Source organism: Poecilia formosa, unplaced genomic scaffold, assembly GCF_000485575.1.
Source record: "Poecilia formosa unplaced genomic scaffold, Poecilia_formosa-5.1.2 Scaffold54, whole genome shotgun sequence".
Classification (NCBI taxonomy): domain Eukaryota; kingdom Metazoa; phylum Chordata; class Actinopteri; order Cyprinodontiformes; family Poeciliidae; genus Poecilia; species Poecilia formosa.
In genome coordinates, this window is record NW_006799993.1 from 2,341,369 (window position 1) to 2,356,492 (window position 15,124).

At 39.9% G+C, this 15,124-nt stretch overlaps 1 protein-coding gene across 2 annotated transcripts; it reads left to right on the plus strand.

Moving 5' to 3' along the window:
• The first annotated feature begins 430 nt into the window (after nt 1-430).
• ankrd6a (ankyrin repeat domain 6a) lies at nt 431-12,847 on the plus strand. Of its 2 annotated transcripts, XM_007553152.2 has the most exons (18): nt 431-1,087; nt 1,194-1,342; nt 2,253-2,343; nt 2,951-3,019; nt 3,868-3,972; nt 4,049-4,147; nt 4,656-4,754; nt 5,855-5,953; nt 6,271-6,369; nt 6,939-7,016; nt 7,087-7,152; nt 7,230-7,277; nt 8,914-9,045; nt 9,115-9,267; nt 10,805-10,918; nt 10,996-11,269; nt 11,469-11,719; nt 12,520-12,847. In XM_007553152.2, exons 3-18 carry the CDS (start codon nt 2,266-2,268, stop codon nt 12,733-12,735), a joined length of 1,980 nt encoding a protein of 659 aa, XP_007553214.1. In that variant the 5' UTR covers nt 431-1,087; nt 1,194-1,342; nt 2,253-2,265; the 3' UTR covers nt 12,736-12,847. The 2 variants fall into 2 exon arrangements, with proteins under 2 accessions (XP_007553214.1, XP_016527516.1); XM_016672030.1 differs by lacking the exons at nt 431-1,087; nt 8,914-9,045 and having other exon boundaries at nt 1,107-1,342.
• Nucleotides 12,848-15,124: the final 2,277 nt, after the last annotated feature.

A 15,124-nucleotide genomic window follows, 5' to 3' on the forward strand; every position in this document is an offset into this window, starting at 1 on the left:
AAAATTATACTTTATACTTATGATGATGAAGATGACTATAACAATGATCATCATCATCATCATGAAGAGGATGGCATTGACTATGAGGACTATATGATTACAACCTCGATGATGGCAATAACTAGGATGATGATCATTAATACTGATGATGAGGAGGAGGAGGATGAAAATAATGAGGATTGTCATGAAGATGACATTGATGATGGAGATTATGATGAAGATAGAACTGATGACGATGATGATTATGATGAGAATTATCATGATTTCTGAATCATCAGGTAAATCAGCTTCCTCTGACTTATTCTGTTTTTATCCATAATGAGAACTATAATGGTATTATTGATGATGATGATGATGATGATGATGATGATGATGATGATGATGATGATGATGACGATGATGATGATGGTGGTGATACAATTATTATGATAATGATGGTGATGATGAAGATGAAAATAACGGTGATTACATTGATGATGAAGGTGACAAAGACAGGATTGCTATGATGACACTGGAGATGAAGATGTCATTGATGTCATCAGACTCTATTGCTGTTGATGATAACTGATGAAGATGAGAAGGATGAGCGTAGCTACAGTAATGACGAAGAAAACTATAAAGACTCAATGATGAGGACGATCGCCATGGTTACAGCAAAGATGATGATGATGATGGTGGCACTGACGATGATGATGTCATTGATGATGATCTCAATATACTCTGCTGATGATGACAATGACAAAAAAGATGATGAACAGCTGCAATAATGATAGACAACAATGACCATGATGATCACCATGGTTACAGTCATGATGATGATGATGATGATGATGATCCTTTGTGATTTAGCCAATGAGAAGCTGGCTGTCTTCATCACTCGTTGTGGTTTCAGTATTCAGATTTCCTTCGTTTCAATTTCCTCTGTTTCGCTGACGTCACTTCCTGAACAAATCAAAAGTTCCCTCCGCTAATTGTTAGCATATCAAACTTTTCTGTCTTTTTTTTCTGTCTGTTTTTTGTCTGCAGGCTCAGGCTCAGCAGATTAAAACTGGATTGAGTCTTTTGAAGACGGGCTAAGCTTTTAAAGGTTCCCCCTCCTCTCCTCCCATTAAAACCGGTGCAAGTCCCCCCTCCTCCGTTAATCTGCCCTGTTCTGTAACATCTGTCCCCGTCTCTGCACGTCTTCCTCTCAGTGAATGATCCGCCTGCTGTTGCTGCTGCAACTTATGCTGATCCTCAGCACAACCGGCTGAAAACGTTTCTTCTGAACGGCTGGAGTTTAAAAAAAAAACTGATGCTCCTTTTTCCTGCTGAGGAATCGGCCGTCTCTGTGCAGAATCAGGTAAAGCAGCTTCCTCTGACTTATTCTGTTTTTAAAGTTCATCAGTTTCTTCTTCAAGGCTACTGGAAATCCTGGACGGTTTGTAGGAATTTAAGCCAACATTCTTAATCCTAACTCCTTAGATACATAGTCTAGGGTGTAATTATGCAAAAGCTTCGTGAATTATGTCTTTAACTCGAGTTGAAGGATGAAATATTCTTCTTAGTGGCTTTTAACTTCATCTTAAAGTTTCAGCCGCTGATAAGAGATGAGGCGTTCACTGACATCAAGGAAACAGGAATGATTTCGTTTGAATTTTATGTTTCCTCTCTAACTTAACATTTGTTTAGTTTCATTCTCAACTGGCTGATTTTATGACTTTTACAAACAGCAAAAATAACTTAAAACATGTTAACCTCAAATATGTTACATGTACAACAAAAACTTCAGAAAAAATATCTTATTGTTGTATTTACCATATCAATCAATACACATACTGTTCTTTGCATAATTAATGCACCACACTGGGGTTAGTTTAGTTATATTTCTGCACTTTTTACCTGTTGTTCTGGTCTTGTTTGTATTGTTTACATCAACATAAAGGTAAAAAAAAAGTCGAATAAAATGCTGCTGCAGTCTCACCCAGAGAGATGGCAGAGAACAACAGAGGGATTACTCATTACACCGTTCTGTTTGGAGACATGTCCAGGATTAAAGGCTCATTCTGACCATCAGCTCTGAAATCCTTTATGTTTCTGATGTGAAGATTAAAGGATCTGACCATCAGAATCTCAGCAGAACATTTACAGTTTATGTTTCACCTGTTTGATCAGAAACCTGCAGCATGAGGCTTTTACAAAGTTTTCCTCTTCTCTTTCCACTGTGTCTTGGTTTGCTCAGAGATTATTTCTCATTTTTCTTTCTTCTGCAGGTGCAGCAGCTGAATGGCGGCGTTCTGCAGCAGAGACTCTGTCAGATCGTCAGGCGTGGAGAACTTGGTTTGCACGCTCAGTTCATCTGAGGTGACGCCTTCATTTAGATGGATTCTACAGCTACTTACATATTAATACAACAAAATCTGCTTCAGAGCTGTGTAGTTTACAACTTAACATCACTTCACTTTGTTTCTACAGAAAAAAAAAAAATTCTGACATTTTTCTCAAAATTCAGATTTTTTTTTCCTTAGAATTTTGTTTTTTTCTCTGAATTCTGATTTTCTTTCTTAGAATTACGAGTTTAATCTCAGAATTCTCACATTTTATTCAGAATTCTGACTTATTTCTCTGAATAGTGATTTTCTTTCTTAGAATTATGACTTTAATACCTGTATTCTGACATTTTTCTCAGAATTCTTACTTTAACCTTAAAATTTTTATTTTTAATTCCTCGGAATTCAGATTTTTTTTTTCTCTGAATTTTTTTTTCTCGGAATTTTGTCTTCAGTCTAAGAAATTTAAAATTTAATTTCAGAATTCCAACTTAATCTAAAACTTTTTACTTCACGCTCAGAATTCTGACTTTTTTCTCAGATTTCTGTCCTTTTTTTTCCTAGAAAATCAAAAGTCTGATTTTTTTGTTGTTGTTGTTCCAGTGGTCATAACCCTGTTCTCTATGTTTCTGTGAAAACAGGGAGTAGAAAACCCTCCTGACATGAAAGTCCACTGCAGACCTGGAGGAGGTGAAGTGGTCCATTCAAAGGTATAGAGGACAATAACCAGTTTCTGCAGATTGGTTATTTTGTAGAAACTATTGTTTGAATTTTCCAGGAAGACTCAAGTGTACAAAGCCGTCTAAGCATTTCCTGTCAAGAAATTACAAAAAAAAAAAAATAAAATTCAGGTTTGGTCCAAACAGGCTTGGGTGCTGAATCGATTTTACACGTATCCACTGATTTGACGTCATTGAACTTGGATTCATAAAACTGTTGGCCAGAAGGTCATGGCCTTATTTAGCAGCTTGCAGCAAATTCTGTAACATAATTGTTCAAAAACCGTAAAAAGAAATAAAGAATACTGAACAGATTGAAAAATATGACCCAGACAGAATATAAAAATATCTACCCTGCACCAGGTGAGACTAAATTCAACCCTCCTTCTCTGAAATATGGATGCAGGTGTTGGAGGAGGTCAAGTGTGCAGCTGTGAAGATGTGCAGTCAAGAAAACGTGAAGGTGTCCAGCTGTGAATGTGTGCAGGAATACATAAATATAACAACAGCCTCATATTATTAGGACTTTATTCTCGTAATGCTCTCACTTTATCCATGTGATTTTATTCATTTTATTTTATTATTTCTTAGTATAGCCCTAATACTCTGTTATAAAAAGCAGTAGAGACCCTAATTGAAGTAAAAAGTTTGCAAAATATGACTTTTGAGTAATGGTTCCCCTTTAAAGATATATAAAGGCACAAATATTTAGACACATTTTTGTCTTCCAGGTGCATAAACTCATCTGTATATCAACTATAAATGTAATTTACTGTGAAACCTTTGACATGCATCAGGTGTTGTTTAGAAGTGTGGTGTGAACGGGGCTTTTGTTTCAGATCTCCGGGCATCAGACGGCTCTCCACCGCAGCGCCATGGTGGGGAACAGCGAGACCATGGCCACTCTGATCGCTGGAGGCTGCGCTGTGGACCTGCAGGATCCAGTGAGTTCTGATCACCAGTGTTTAGAGCTACGGGTCACGTTCCTCCATTCTGACTGCCATGTTCTGTTTGTTTGAGCTTGGAAACACGGCGCTCCACGAGGCGTCCTGGCACGGATTCACACAGTGCGTCAAACTGCTCGTTAAGGCTGGCGTTGACGTGCGCGTCAAGAACAAGGTAATTAGAGGAAAACTCGTCTCAGCAGAGACGGAGAGACTGAGTTTTCAACTCTGAGATTTCCACAACAAAGCACAATAAAGCCTCTATTGTTGAAGGGGGGGGGGGAGCTGGAAAATGTATCAGATCAGCTCCTGAGCCTGAAGTTTGATTTCAGTAAACATCCTTCTTGTTTTCAGTTTACAGAGATTATAATTCCGGGGTTGCAGTTTTCCAAACATGATTGTGTAATATTCTTACTGAATAAAGTCAAGCCTTTGATAATCCGACATCTCTGTTACTTGAGCCTCTGATTGGACCAGCAGAACACCAGTTTGATGCAGTTGTTCTCAAATTAACCTGCCAATCAGCGGGGGTTTGTTCTGACCGAAATAAACCCACCAATCATCCTCACTTATTGCTGCAGAGCCTCTCAGGCCGGCTGTGAAGTGATTTCTGATCTCTACCTGCAGCAGGAACTGAAATGACCGCCCAGGGTTCAGGTCTCAGTTTGTTCTGAATGTTTCAGGCAGGAAACTCGCCGCTTCACCTGGCCTGCCAGAACGCACACGCTCCCACTGCTCAGCTCCTGCTGCTCGGAGGTTCAAATCCCGACGCCAAGAACAAGGTGGGAAAAGATGGCAGAACCTTTTATTTACCCAAATAAAACACAAGGATCTGGTTAGCATGGAAAAACTATGCAGGAAATTTGTTTTCTAATTGCACAATTAGCTTAGCGTAGCTTAACTGTGCTGTTATGCTAACTCTATTCAACTTACTTATCAACCTGAAGTCAAAATGACTGAAACTGAAGCTTTAAGCTGTTGTTTGCAATTTGAAATCTATAATTATATTTTATTTAATATGAGATGAATAATCTGTGAAACAATAGAGCTTTTCCATCTTCTCCCAGTGCTATTATTAGCCCCGCCCCTGATCAGAAACAACCAATCAGAGCCAGGAGGAGGTTCTTAGTGCTGTGCTAGTTAGTGCTTAGTGCTAGTACAACTTGATGTTCCAGAAAAACTCTTTATCCACCACCATCTGTGGCTATGCTAACTAGCGTTAGCATTCACTACAGGCTAAGAAGTTGTAGCATAGCAGAGCGCAAGGTGGGAGGGAGGATGGGAGGTTGTGAGCAGTGCATATACAAGCATGATTGACAGCACTAAGACCGTCCTCCTGGCTGGTCATGTATTTACATGTTAAAAGAAAAAAAAATATTTATAAACTAGCTATGAATCTTTTTTAAATTTATAATTACTGTTTCATTCTATCGTTGGAAAAATCTATATAGATTTAAGCTGCTGAGCACTGTGTATCCAAGCATGATTGACAGCGCTAAGACCGTCCTCCTGGCTCTGATTAGTTGTTAGAGGAGTTCTATTTGTTCACAGATTATATGTGTTATACTGTCATGAAATAGTAATTTTAGCAAATATGTAAAACATATATTTTTTATTTAAGCTACTTACTATAGCTTTAATACCCCTCTGCTCCTTTATTAAATGTTTTTTGTGTAATAATCTGTGGCTACCGATGGGACTAGAGATGGAAATTAGCCACTTGGTTATTGTGTTGACATGTAAATGTTAATATGTAATTCCCCATTTTTAAAAAAATAAATTGAAAAAAATCAACAACACAATTATTTAGGATTTAGTTAACATAGGAAGCATTTCTGTTTCCAGTCGTCCCAGTCAAATTTCACCTGTGCTCCTGCTTCAGGTGGGCGACACCTGTCTGCATGTGGCTGCTCGCTACAACAACCTGAACCTGCTGAAGATCCTGCTGAGGTCGCAGTGCTGCTTGAATGAGACCAACCAGGTGACAGCATCCGTTCTTCCTGAGGCTTACGGACAATTCAACATCAATCGATTATTGGAATAATCCTCAGATAATTTAGTAATCAATTAACTGTTAAGTGGCCTTTTTTGAGCAGTCTCAAATGGGAAATTTGCTGGAAGAAGAGCATATTCAGAACAATAATTAAGTTACAATTGTACAAAAAATACAAAAAAAAATCTTTCTGTAAATAAATTCTACAAATAATCAACTGTACATTAAATAAATGCCATGTTATTGCATTTTAGGCAATGAAATGCTTTTATTTTTACTTTGGTTCTGGTTCTGTTCGACTGCAGGCTGGAGACACAGCGCTTCACGTCGCAGCAGCTCTGAACCACAGGAAAGCTGTTCAGCTTTTACTGTCGGCCGGTCTGGATGTGCGAGTCCGGAACAGCGTCAGAGTTTTTCATTATACTTTTATTCACTATGACTTTTGTCTAATTCAGACAGTTTTAATTAGTTTGGTAAAGTTTTAGGTGAGGAATTGAAGAGGGTCAAAATGTTGTATTGTGATTCTGTATTACAAAAACTTTATTAAATGTTCAATACCCAAATGACTGTGGTGTTTTATCCCAACTTTTGCTGTTGCCATTTTGCAGACTACTTGGTGAAGACCGACGTTAACCATTTGTGTGGGGAAAATATTAATTTCTCATCATTCCAAAAAGCTAATAAGTAGATTCATAAACACTGAAATTAAGGATGTTATACCTATAACTTAAGTATGTTTTAGTTAGTTTATAAACGTGATTTAGTTCCAGTTAGTTATAGTTTCCCCCGTTAATTACCATTTTTATTTGTTTCAGTTAATAAAAATGTTTTTTTTTCAATTTCAGTTTTTGTTAGCTTTATTTAATTTGGTAACTTAAACTGAAGAATACTGGAACATCTAAACCCCTGGCTGATCCATTGAATTCATGTCAGAGTTGAAGTGCTTCCTGGCTGACATGTTTTCCTCCTTCAGGCAGGAAAAACGGCGCTGGATAAAGCCAGAGATCACCAGAGCAAACAGGTGGCTCTGCTGCTCTCCAAAGTTCCTCAGGTTCATTAACTCACTTATTATTCAACATTATATCCAAACATGTCACCAGAACGAGTGTTCCTCTCTTCAGGTACGCTACATGAGAAGAAAGACGATGAGGAAGCCCAGACTGAGAGCGCCGACTCGACCCGCCAAAGTAAGAAACAGGAAGTTTAGGATCGGGTTCAGAATCATTTGAGGAGCTTTGAAGCTTTTCTTTTCTCTGGTTTTCAGGTCGGCGCCCTGAAGATGGAGCAAACTGAACCCAGATCAGACGCTAAGGTGAGTAATGAGCTGAATCCGGTTAAATCAGAGTCAAACGACTTGGACTCGAGTCAAACTAGAGCAGGGGTGAGCAACTCCAGGCCTGGAGGGTCTCCTGCAACTTTTAGATGTGTCTCAACTTCAACACACCCGAGTCAAATAATGAGGTCATTAGCAGGACTCTGGAGAACCTGACTGCACTTAGGAGGTGATTCAGCTGTTGGATTCAAGTGTGTTGGACCAGGGAGACATCTAAGAGCTGCAGGACACCGGCCCTCCAGGACCAGGATTGCCCACCCCTGGACTAGAGTCACATGACTTGGACTAGAATCAGGCTGGAGCCAAAGGACTTAGAAATCAGACACACAGGAGAAACATGACGAACTAAAAGCAGTTCCACCTCTTTGACTCGAGGCCTATTTGATTGTCTTAGTTTTAAATTAGCAGTATTACGTATTTTCCAGACACATAGTGCCATTTTACAACACAATCAAGTAGCTACATTACTTTTAGTTGTTATAAAATGCTATATGTAAACAATAGGACTTAAAAGTAAATTTGACTTTGTAATTTAACACCTTGAAATTTGGCTTTTGTCTCTTTAAAAACTCCTACTCTTACTGAAAATCACCACTATGTGATTCCTCTATTAACCCTGTAACAAAGTTTTTTTTTACCAGCGTTTCACTCAGAAGTAGCTTCTACAATGAGCTCAGCAGTTCTGCCAGGTGTTTGCTAATTGCTGCTGGCTAGTCTGAAGGAGCTGAGTCGAAGAGTTAATGGGGAAGGGTGTTCTGGAACATGGAAGCTCAGAAGATTGGAAACTGCAGCTCTGAGGAGGAGCTGCGTCTAAAAGGCGGGGCTTGGTCCCCCGAGTCTTTTTGCATAGCTGAATGGTTACCATGGTGATTAAATGATTTCTCAAACATGCATGAAAGAATCAAAGCAACACTCCAGGTATGTTTTTGATTAAGGAATAACATTATAACATGTTGTAAACCTCAAATAAGTCAATTTTACATAATAGTGCCTCTTTAAACCGACGCAAATTACAAGACGAACCCTAGAATATCCCCAGATTTACTAATATTGTGTAGCTTTAATAGGAATAACTCAAATTCAGACAAAAAAAAATCATATTTGTAACATTCACAAAACTATGGAAGATCAGTGCAGGTTTACAGTCAATAAGATGGTAACCTTAAGTTGATATCCAAGTCATCTGCTGAAAATCATTTATTTCTTTCATATTTTTTTATACAAGGTCCGAAAAAAAATCGCAATGTCAGATTTTTCCAATATTGTGTAGAAACTTGGGTAAATTATAGTAAAATGTAAGCGAGGATTGAAACACGACAAAAAAAAGATCATTTTTGAGTTTTTGAAGTTCAGTTCTACTTGTTTGTTCAGCAAAACAATAGCTTACATGTTTATGGCTAAAAATTCAGAGTTTGCAACCTGAGACTTGGTTCAAAGCATTTTTTTCACTTTAGACTCGACTTCAGATTTGTTTGCCTTTAACTGACCTGAAACTCTGGACTCATTTCCACCTCTGAATTCAAAACCAACTCATTAAAACCCAGAGAATAAACTCCCTTCCTAATCCTAACTGTGACACAATCCTGCGAGCAGTGAGACTTTGACGTCTCTGCAGGATCTGGACGCAGAAGATCTCACCTCAGGAAGGAAACACAATAAATCCCAGAAGGACGAGTTCTGGGATGAAGGCGGAAAAACGTTTCAGCTCTACACTCTGTACAGAGACAGGGAGGGCAGAGTTCGGCAGGTTGGTTCAGTCCAGCTCAGAAGTTGAAGGTTCCTCAGGAGAGAAGTGAGTAAATCTGTTTCGTTTAAGGCTCCTGCCAGCGGCTGCATCTGCGAGTCTCTCCTAAAGAAGCTGCAGGACGATCTGACGACCTCAAAGCAGGAGCTGAGGCTGCAGATCCTGAATGTCCAGGAGGAGCTGCACGGCCAGATGGACCGGATGGAGCGCCGCAACAAGCACCAGGTTAGCCTTCAGTGACGTGGGAATTGGGAACTCGGGTCTGGGTTTGACGTCAGAACCGAAGTAACAACGTTTGAGTTCAGAACCATAAACGTTGTTTCCAGTCGCTCTTAGGAAGATCATTTTACTTTATATTAGCATTAGTGTCATACTAACAAAAAATGTAAAAGTAAAATTACGAGAATATTCTTAGAGAAAATATCTGAGTAAAGATGTTTATAATGAATAAAATTATACAAGGGTGCATATAAATTTTATTTATACTTAGACTAAAATATATCAATATATATCATAAAAATCGTACTAGTAATTTGTGTAACTTCTACATTTTCCTTATAACAAGGATTCATTTTGAAAACAAAATATTAGTTTTGTTTTACTTCTTCCTCCTTTTTGAAAATAAGATTATTGTGGCTACAAAAATGTCTTTCATTCCTCGTTTAAATCTGTAATTTTATACTGCTTTCATGTTCGAAATAAAGAAAAGAAACGTTGCACATAAAAAAAAGTGAAGCAATTGGAAGGTAATCCCACAAAAAGAACTTAATCAAGGAAATTCAAGGACTTCATAATTTTTTATTTTCTTAGTATGATCCTGGTATTAGCTACGTCATAACGTTCCTTAAGCAAACACCTTTTTTAACTTTTTGTGTTTAGAGTTTCAGGCTCTACCCGTAACATTAATTTTAGAAACACTTTTACATTTGTGTCTTGTAAATAATTACATTTCCACCACATCTTAATAGTGTTGCTGTGGGGAGCGGCCATCTGAAACACAAAGTCCTCTTACAAGCCATTCCAGTTGAATTTCCCAGTTCTGAGTGTAAATGACTTTATTAGTATTTATTTGTTTCCTCATCTAACTAAGAGGTATTTGTTGTTTTGCGGCCGATGCTTTTATTTTGAAAGGGCTTTAAAGGGTAAGGTTGCTAAGTGACTGACACAAAAACTGCAGGCTAACTGACAATTAATTAACTGCTTGGATATCATGCAGAGAAAGAGCGCACGGGTCGCAGTGAAAAGGAGATAATTAAGAAGTAGTCAAACTAAGGTCTAAACAATTATTTAGCGCTTGGCTGATGAGGGAACAAGGCGAGTTTTGACGAGAGTATTGTATATAATAAGCGTAATGTTTATGTTTTGACATAAAATAGTGTTAATAGTTGATTAACTGTTGAAACAGTTGGAATACGTTTAAGTTCATTTGTAATACAGAAATATTATAGTTAATTAAATACATGTATTGTGAATTAAATGTTTTAAAGGAAGGTTTATAGGTTAAGGTAAAAGGTTAGAACCACTAAGAGTTACTGATGGTATTTTATTTGTATGTTTGTAGCTCTTACGGTGTGTTCATGTACAAAGACTGTTGAATAAAGAAACATGAACCATCAGTTAAAGAGACCATCTTTTCAACCGGGACGCCACACTGACTAAACTGGATCACAGCATCGATCTGATTGATCAAATCCATAAATATCTGAAGAATCAAACGATTGCGAGGCCGTCGCGCCTTCGTCTGCTTTGTGTCTTTGAAAAGCTCAGGAAGTTGGAGATGTTGATCCAGGAGAAAGCAGCGTGTGAGAGGAGGAGCCTCACATCCAGGATGGAGCAGAGAGCAGCACAGGACCGGGCAGAAGCTCTGAGGAACCAGGTACCATCACCTGACCCAGTTCAGCACCTGATCTGCTGGATGCGACGGCGCTTAGCAGCTCTTTGCTCTGTCTCTAGGACGCTCTGAGATATGAACTGAAGGGCTGGTGTCTGTCTCTGCTGGAGGACTTGGACATCTCAGTTCCAGCTGAGACCATTTACCAGAACCTGCTGCTGTCTCCGTCTGCAGCAGCAGAAACGGACCTGGAGTCCGTGCCGCTGCTGTTTTCTGGAGACAGCAGCCCCTCTGTGTCCGCCAGCACCCTGAGACCCAGAGGATCTAAGAGTCTGAGGCTGGCCGAGCCGACCGGGGGCAGAACCTACTTCGAGATGAAGGTGGACAGGTGTGCAGGTACGTTTGACATTTATAAATGAATAAATACCATGGCGGAAATATTATCTTGGAAAATAATCTTCCTTTTTTATATAATGGGCCAAAAACTCCAAATTATTCCTGTTCATTTTTGACTGCGTGACTTTACAAACGGCACCACATAGATTAGCACAAACCTAAAACAACAAAACTATAAACTACTTTTCCTCAATGACAGATCAGAACCAGAACCCAGAAAGCTCACTGGACCTCTCCACAGTCTCTTCTGCCCCCTCCTGGCTCCCAGCAGTACTGCAGAACCTTCCTCTCTCTGTCGATTACACAGAGGATCGCTCCAGCAGCACCAGCACCGGCCCACAGGAAGAGGTCCGGGGCCCCAAAAGCGACACCATGGTTCTGGAGTTCCTCATGGACCGACCTGCTGAGCCCACATTCATTCAGGAGAGGAAACACCTGCACGCCATAGAGGTGAGATTCCCAGTTGAATTTAGATTGGGAATTCAGTTCGATAAAAGGACCAAAGCTGCAGCATTTGTTAAAGTTTCAGCTGCTGCGGTTCTCTTTCTCACTGCACTGTCAAACAAACAAAAGCATCTGAAAAACCGGTTCCCCTCCTCGCCTGTGGTGGCGCTGCAACAAGGACGACTGAAAAAACAAAACAAGAAGACGATATGAGCGCTGTCATTTCTCCAGTTGGCACTAAACTCTTGTGTTTGTTTTGGCTGTATTTACCCAGAATGCCCTGCGCCGTAGTCCATGGGTCTCCAGAGTTCACCTCAACAGAACCAAAACCTTGGTTTGTAGGCGAACCAAACCCTGTACAGAAGTGAACTCTGTTGCAGTTCAAATACATGTGTGAACCTCAACAAAAGCAGGAAGTGGACTATAGCACAGGGCATTCTGGGTAACTGGGTTTTTTAAATTAGTTTAGGTCGTTTGACACAGTGCAGTGAGAACGTGAACCGCTACAGCTGAAAACATAACATGTTGCAGTTTTGGTCCCCTCTTGAACCTCATATTTATATGAGGTCTGGACTTTGACTAGGCCATTCTAACACATAGATATGGTTTGATCTAACCCAGCAGGTCTCAGTTCTGGTCCTCAGGGTCCAATGTTCTGCATGTTTTAGGTGCTTTAGCTAAGCAGTTAATACAGTCATTTGAATCAGACCTGCTGGAGCAGCAAAGACATGGCTGGTCCTCAAGCGGACCTTGAGGACTAGCCAGTGAAATTCTGCTGACTAAATGAAAATGTGTTCTTGCTTTAGGTGACTCAGCAGTTCTTTGACGCCGTGTCGGCTCAGCTGGAGCGCTGGTGTTCCAGGAAGATCCTGGAGGTGGAGTTCCAGTCGGAGCTCAGGGCCCAGGCGGAGAGGAAGGAGATGCTGCAGCGAATCAGAGAGCTGGAGGAGGAGCTTCACCGGCTGCAGACCAATGAGCAGAGAGAGAGCTTCCTGAGACCGAAGAAATCAGATTTTAATTGAGTACTGATACGGTCTGCCAGCAGATTTTAGCTTCACGTTTGTTGGAGATCTTTATGTTTGTATGGGTTTTATTATCAGGAGTCAATTCAGACTTAAAGCAGATCCTCATGGATTTCACTTTGTCTCCAGTAGATGAGGTTTCAAAGGGAATGTTCATCAAATTTTTTTGCACAAGATCAATCTCTGCATGTCTTGAGCTCCTTTTAGAACAAATAGATGTGCAATTATATAACCAAAAAGCTTTGAAAAGCAGAAGTGGACCTCCTGCACAACCAACAAAAATGCAGAAAGTGTTTTCTGGATGGTAAGTCAACAATAAAACACTTATCTTTTGTAGCAGTCGTTGTACAGTGGTAAAACCAGCTGACCAAATGTGCTGGAGCTCATTTGCTAGGTGACGGGCTGAGGTTGCTAGGCAACATCCAGTTACCTAGCAGATACCTGTTGATTATGACTTAACAATTAGGAGGTTTTTTGAAACGGCTCATTTTCTAGACACCCAAAAACATTAACTTATTGCCAAAAAACAGTAATAATACACTGGGGGGCTTCCCCCCAGTGTATTATAAGCCTGGCGGGCCACCAGGCTTTACTTGTGCCCCCACCAGGCTAAGCATTGCTTATGTGTTAATTTGTTTTTAATGTTTGCATTTTTAAGACTTTATAGTTGGTGTTCAGGTATTAATCTCCCAATCTTTCAATAACACATAATTATCAAGTGATATTTTCAAATTTCCTGTCAGCTTTAAACATTTTTAACTCAAAAACACAACAGGCCGCTGGATGAATGACTGCCCTTGCACCCATCTGGGCTTAGAAGGTTTTCGGTGTGAAAACCTTGCACTTGGGTTGTTTTTAAAATTAGTTTAGATCCAAATGGACATGCAAAAATAACAACATGCAAAATGTGAATTTTGCGTGACAAACTTCAGATTTTGTAAAGAAGGTTCCTCATAATTCATTCCATCAGGCGTCACCAGAAACCTTCAGAAAAGTAAATAAAATCTCAGAGTGTTGGTCAATGTAAAAAAAGAAAAGATGTGAATATTTCAGGTTGTGTGCTCAGTGATTTTCTTTCACCTTTCATCACAACCTGATTCATGCTCTTCTCCTTGAGATAATGAGCCAAGACAAGTGTAGAGTAATGTTTATCTGTATTTTATGTTGATTATTTGGTTATCTCTGCAGAAACACAAAGCAGAGATTTTTTTTTCTAGTAACCTTGTTTCTGTATTTTCTGTGGAACAGCACAGCTCTGCGCAACGCATAAATAAAAACTGCACAAAATAAAGTAGCTAAATATTTGTCCTCTGTGATTTATTCAGGGATAGTTAAAGTTTAATCTGAACCACCACCATCACATTTTTGATTTAAAAACTCCATAAATCTAGTCTGACAGATCGCTACATTTTTATGTTTTTTTTTTTTGTTTTTTTTGGTCCTATCGGGTCGGATCAAACTGACCAGTATCTGTTATTGTTCTTTCGGACCTCAGCAGGTGAGTTAGGAGCCTTCAGCTGCAGAAGAGCAACACATGCGCCCCCTGGTGTAGAGATTAAGCGCTGCAGCAGGAAAATCATCCCTCCATCCCGTCCATTGTCCATGCTGGTGCCGGAGTACCTGGAGAAAATCTGCCCATGCACTGGGAGAAAAAGCAAAGTCCATTCAGAAAGATCAAAGGGTGTGATTCAGACTTAGAACCTTCTTTTGGATTTTTTTTTTTCCTACCAAACCTGACTTTTCAAACTCAGAAATGTCTTTGTCTTTCCTAGAAAATGTCTGAGATAAATCTGAAAATTTCTGAAATTTTTTCAAACTCAGAATTTTCTGAGTTTCTTGGCGGAATTTTTCTCCTTTTTCCTAATACGCCGTAGTATGAGTGCATGTTCCAACTGTAGTTTCTTTATAATCTGAGATTACAGCACAGAGAATAAGTGGGCGGGGCTTCCGTCCAGTGGGCGGGGCTCCGTTGTGTAACCCAATGATCCTGGTGTGACATCTGGCGTCGGGCCTCAGCGACCACACCGACCACACCGCAGCTTCTGAAGGGAAAATCAAATCAATGCTGCATCGACCGCATGGGGGCGCGATGGAAACCTAATTAAAGGCCCTGCAGGCACAGCTGGTCGTTTTCATGCAGACCGAGCTGAAACATGTGGCTGTACAGTGATGGAGGGCTCAGCGCACAGCGGGACGCAAGGCTTAATCTGAGCTCATCACGGGATTTCAGGAACACGTTGATCGTCTCCGTAGTCAGCTGCAGCTAGACATGCAATAATTAATCACTTCCTGTCTGAGCATTTAATGCAGTGTAAGTTAAAACCTCAATGAGGCTTCATTATTGATGAAAATGCATATTTCCTTAGATCAGGGTTCCCAAATTTTTACG